Source organism: Mobula hypostoma, chromosome 6 (assembly GCF_963921235.1).
Source record: "Mobula hypostoma chromosome 6, sMobHyp1.1, whole genome shotgun sequence".
Taxonomy (NCBI): domain Eukaryota; kingdom Metazoa; phylum Chordata; class Chondrichthyes; order Myliobatiformes; family Myliobatidae; genus Mobula; species Mobula hypostoma.
In genome coordinates, this window is record NC_086102.1 from 97026669 (window position 1) to 97032668 (window position 6000).

At 43.3% G+C, this 6000-nt stretch overlaps 1 protein-coding gene across 2 annotated transcripts in view; it reads right to left on the bottom strand.

Annotated features, from left to right (window-relative positions):
* Nucleotides 1–4869, bottom strand: part of LOC134347597 (uncharacterized) — a 47260-nt gene extending 42391 nt beyond the window's left edge. Inside the window, exon 1 of one of the 2 annotated variants that reach the window (XM_063049953.1) lies at nt 4682–4869. In XM_063049953.1, coding sequence (XP_062906023.1) covers nt 4682–4794 — 113 coding nt within the window. In that variant the 5' untranslated portion in view covers nt 4795–4869. Of the gene's footprint in view, nt 1–4636 lie in introns of both variants that reach the window. The other variant, XM_063049954.1, reaches the window with a different exon arrangement.
* Between the last annotated feature and the right edge of the window lie 1131 nt (nt 4870–6000).

Here is a 6000-nt window from a genome sequence, read left to right on the forward strand (position 1 = left end):
CAGACAATGGGGATGGAAATAATACTTGAAATTACACTTCTATTGTGACAGTCATTTTGTGCATGGCTACATAAAACTGTTCTGGAAACAAGACTGCAAATGCTGAGCTGAATCTCCACCTGTCCCCAGTGCTGCATATGACAGGCAGTGTCTGGTTGTTATTCAACGTTTCATTTAGTTGGACATTGCCTCACTAACAGTCCTTCATGGAATGTCCTATAGGCTCTGTGGGAGAAGGATCTAATGTATGTTGTGGCATAACCATCTGTCAGATACCCTCATCACCAGAACGTATTAACAAACTCCATGGCCTTGTGGCTGGCTACCAGTCAGATCCTTCAGGCTCACTTGAAGTATCATCCTCAATGCGTGCTGCTCTCCAGATGGCTGCACTGAAGAGACAATCACCTATGTACCTCTTTGTGGATAAAGAAGGTCTAAAAATGATGCAAGGTGCCTTCAGAATCAGATTTAATATCACTGCATATGTTATGACATGTGTTGACTTTTTAGCAGGAGTACAATGCAATACGTAATTATAGAGAAAAAAACATGAATTACAGTAACTCTGTATACATTATCTATTAAATAGTTAAATTAAATACTTAGTGCAAAAATAGAAATAAAAAAGTAGTGAGGCAGTGTTCATGGGTTCAATGTCCATTATGAAATCAGATGGCAGAGGGGAAGAAGCTGTTGAGTATCTGCCTTCAGGCTCCTGTAACTCCTTCTTGCTGGTAACAATGAGAACAAGGCATGACCTGGGTGGTGGGGGGTCCTTAATGATGGGTGCCACTTTTCTGAGGCATCGCTCCTTGAAGATGTCCTGGATACTATGGAGGCTATTACCTATGATAGAGCTGATTAAGTTTACAACCTTCTGCAGTTTCCTTCAATCCTATGTAGTAGCCTCTGCCCCCCAACCTTTACAGACAGTGATGCAGCCAGTTAGAGTGTTCTCCACAATATATCTGTAGAAATGTTGAAGCATTCTCAAACTCCGAATGAAATGTAGCCACTGTCATGCCCTCTTTGTAGCTGCATTAATATGTTTGGTCTGGGTTAGATCCCTGGAGATGTTGACACCCAGGAACTGGAAACTGCTCACCCTTTCCATTTCTGATCTCTCGATGAGGGCTGGTGTGTGTTCCCTCGTCTTACCCTTCCTGAAGTCCACTATCAGTTCTTTGGTCTCGCTGACATTAAGTGCAAGGTTGTTGCTGTGACACCACTCAACCAGCTCTTGCTCTTGCTCTTGTATGCCTCTCATCATCATCTGTAATTCTGCCAACAATAACATCAGCAAATTTATAGATATCATTTGAGCTGTGCCTAGCCACACAGTCATGGGTGTAGAAAGAGTAGAGCAGTGGGATAAGTGCACACCCCTGAGATGTGCCAGTGTGGATTGTCAGCCAGGTGGAGATGTTGTCTCCAATCGACACAGATTGTGATCTTCCGGTTAAGAAGTCGACTATCCAGTTTCAGAGGGAGGTACAGAGGCCAGGTTCTGGAGCTTTTGGATCAGGACTATAGGAATGATGGTGTTAAGCGCTGAGCTGTAGTCAATAAACAACATACTGACAAAAGTATTTGTATTGTCCAGGTGATCAGAAGCCACGTGAAAAGCCATTGAGATTGCATCTGCCGTAGCCTTATTGTGGCAATGGACAAATCGCAATGGGTTCTGGTCCTTGCTGAGAGAGGAGTTAATTCTAGCCAGAACCAACCTCTCAAAGCATTTTATCGCCATAGATGTGAGTACTACTGGAATGATAGTCATTAGGCCACTCAACCTGCTCTCCTTGTGTACTGGTATAATTACTGCCTGTTCATCCTGAGCAGCAGTGTAAGATGAGACTTTCTGATCTATGGGTCATTCCCATAGACACAGATATCAAGAGCTGCTGAAAGATCATCAGCTTGATGAAAGCAAATCTTCCTGGTCTTCCAGAACAGTGGGATGTTCATCAGGGAATACTGCCAACTGACATATTTCAGATAGCAGGGGTTTGTGCCAAGGAATGCACTGAAGCTTGGTGCTGACAATGCAGAGACTTTATGGGGAAGGATGGCACTTTAGGGTCCTTCTAGCATGAGGCACTGAGGAGCTAGGCCATGTGCAAGAACTTTGCAAGCATTTCATGTGTAGATTGCTTAAAGACAAAACATGAGTGGTGTTTTCCCACTGTAAGAAATGAATTGAATTAATGGTTCAATGAGTGTAGAGAAAGCTGTGTGCCAATTGTAAACGCTATAACTGAGGTACAACACTGCAGACTGTGATCACAAAGGTGCTCTTCTTGGACAATGTTCATGAGGATTCACTGAGTTCTCTTTACAACCTGAGTCTACATCTGAGAGCTAAGTGGCCCTTTGTCCATCTCTGATGCCACGAGTTGGACTTACTTACGGAGGTAAAGGTGGATCTAGATGGTGTCCCCAGCCTCATTCAGCTGTAAAGTAGCCCTGCCCAAAGGATATGGCAGAAGGACAAGGAATTGGTGACACTGCCAGTGTGACAGTGAGAAACTGGAGACAGAGTCTTTGCTGAGATTTGTCCTCAGCCGTTATGCCTAGAGAACCTCTGATCTATGGACTGTATACAGAATGTAGGGGTTTGCCTCATTTACAGAAGCTGGTTTTAAGGATCATTTGTTTATTCAGCATTGGTGCCCCAGCACTGCACCAAAGATGACTCATTAGAAATCATTGTGTGGCCTCGATACATTGGCAGGGATTGCTGGGGGTCTTTGGTTGTTTCCTTCAGCACATGCCTACCGTGAGGGGACCCCTCCCCAAAACTGCCCTTTTCCTGTTGGTGATCCCATCTGGACCCAGTGCTGGCTCCCTCACTGGAAGCATGGACTAGCACAGAGAGCGAAGCGTGGCATTCTGCCTGGGAATATGGTGCTGGCACAAAGCCTTCTGTTCCACGTAAAGCAGCAGGAAACTGAGGAAGCTGCTACTCTGCAGTGCAGGGTGCACAGACTGGGCCTATGATGCCACAGGCACTCCATGAACCACAACGTGGGCCTGGGGCCTCTACTTGAAGAAACTCCTCTCCCCAAGCAGAGAGCTGCTGCAGGAAGGCTGAAGACTGAACAGTACAGCTAACATCAGCCAATGCTGCGAGGAATGATGGACAGACTGAGACATTGTATGTGAGAGATTGAACCAGCAACAGCAGCTCTGCCCTCTGCCTCCCTTCAGACTCGCTGCCCCGTGGGTCATTTCCACAGAAGCACCCTTGGCAAAGGGAGGTAACAAGTTTAACACCTGACAGAGCCGACCCTAGAACTTGTAAGTACTGCTGTACTCGGGAAGGATGAGAAAAGACTTCATCTTTAAATAGTGCAGATCTATCCTTGGCAAGACTGTTAAAACCCTGCTTCCTGTGGCTGACCCAACTTTGAGCCATTCAACAGGAGCCAGCAGAATGGTACTACAATGACCACATACACTGTACAATAGCAGGTTTTAATTAAGGGTCATGTGCCCAGTTTAACCAGTTCAGGCGGTGTGAGTACTTCTCTATTTTAAGTTACCTAATTTTTAAAAGCAAGTATACAATGCTAGAGTAATCTTTTTCCCTCAGCCCCACCCCGGCCAAGCAAAAGATACAAACGTTTGAGAGCATGAAACATCAAACACAAGGACAAAGTTCAAAGTAAAATTTATTACACACGTCACCACATACAGCCCTGAGATTCTCTTTCTGCAGGCATACTTGGCAAATCTATAGAACAGTAACTGTAAACAGGAACTGTAAACAGTAAACAAACTGTGCAAATGCAGATAATAAGTAAATAGCAATAAATAACAAGCATGAAATAACAAGATAAGTGAGTCCTTAAATAAGTGCAGTTATCCCCTTTTGTTCAAGAGCCTGATGGTTGAGGGGTAGCAACTGTTCTTGAGCCTGGGGTTGCAAGTCCTGAGGCTCTTGTACCTTCTACCGGTTGGCAGCAGCGAGAAAAGAGCATGGCCTGGATGGTGAGGATCTTTGATGATGGATATTGCATTTCTAAGGCAATGTTTCATGTAGATATGCTCAATAGTCGGGACAGCTTTACCCGTGATGTACTGAGCCGAATCCACCACCCTTTGTAGGATTTTCTGCTCGAAGGCATTGGTGTTCCCCTACCAGGCCATAATGCAGCCTGTTAGCACACTTTCCACCACATGTTGATAGAAGTTTGCCAAGGTTTTTGATGACATGCCAAATCTCTGCAGACTCCTGAGGAAGTAGAGGCGCTATCATGATTTCCTCACAATTATATTTATATGATTGATAGTTTATATGATTTGCAAGGACATCTTCTATGTATTGTTATTATGTACTCTTTAACAATAGAATGATAATGTTGTACTCTTTATTTCCCAATCTACCTTGTCATGGCCATTGTACTTCATTTTTCTCTCAGCATTGCACTTTCTCTCTGAGTGGAGCACGGTATTCTCCATTCTCTATTCCTTTCGTACTACCTTGATGTACATAAGTATGGAATAATATTTCTGGAGCATAGACAAACTATTTTTTAATTTATCTTGGTATCTATGATAATAATAAACCAATTACCAATAAAGACATTTCTTGTAAACTTTACTTAGAAAAAATTGCAAATTAACATACCTGACCCTTTGCCTCATGCTTCTAGTGATTTAGCAGATGATTTACCTGAAAGGGGAACTTGTGCCCTTGCACTGTAGGACCTCTCGAATCTTGTAGTGATGTCTGCCATCCGCTATCTTATGCTGGATCACAGCTCCTCCTTTTGGACACTGGGACATATTTGAAAAATGACAGATAATCACTGCTAATTCCCACCAAGCATTGGAATCTTGCTAGACACTGCTGGCCTTGGTCCTATTTCTTTCAAGTCAGAATACTTTGTCAAGACTGTGTCTCTTGCTGATCTGTTAGCCCTCACCCCGTCTCTTCCTTTTTCACTAGGTCTCCCACACGTCATTACCACGGGACTGGTCAGAAGCAAAGTCATGCAATTTCACTTCTGCTTGTATGAAAACACTTTTGTTAGCTTCATTACTTTGTTTGAGGAATTATGATCATAATCTTAACTTCTGAATGAACATCTGCTGAACTTCCTACAACCAAGTGGTGTTCCCCTCTGTGGGATGGTGGCTCTCCCTACACTACTCCTGTTGTGTGAACGTCCTGACTGCTGAGTTTTGGTAAATGACAACAGAAACCAGAATTCCATATTCAGTGGTGAAACATATTTCTGTCAGGTTGCATGATTAACAGTAACCCTAATGCGTCAGCTTCCCTTTCATTCTTCACTGAACCTTAAATTTATTCTGCACAATTTCATATTGATCCACTGAGGCATGATTTCCACTGGCTGACCAGATTACCCAACCCCTACCTCAATGGCTGAGTGCTTTCAAGTTCAAAGTAAAATTTATTATACATGTCACCACATACAACCCTGAGATTCTTTATCTGCGGGCATACTTAGCAAATCTATAGAACAGTAAGCATCAGGAACTGTAAATAGTAAACAAACTGTGCAAATGCAGATAATAAATAAATAGCAATAAATAATGAGCATGAAATAACAAGATAAAACAGTCCTTAAATGAGTGCAGTTATCCCTTTTGTTCAAGAGCCTGATGGCTGAGGGGTAGTAACTGTTCTTAAACCTGGTGGTGTGAGTCCTGAGGCTCCTGTACCTTCTACCTGATGGCAGAGACAAGTAAAGAGCATGGCCTGGGTGGTGAGGATCTTTGATGATGGGTGCTGCTTTTCTATGGCAACACCATGTAGATATGGTTGGGAGAGTTTTACCCATGATGTTCTCGGCCAAATTCACCACCTTTTGTGCGATTTTCTACTCAAAGGCATTAACCTTGTGATGCAAAATCGTGCAAATGCCCATAATAAATAAATTATTGCTGCATTTCCTATTGGTCAGTAACTGTTTTGTACTTCCCCGCAACTGCAGTCTGAACAAAGTGCTCAGTTATTTCCCTCTC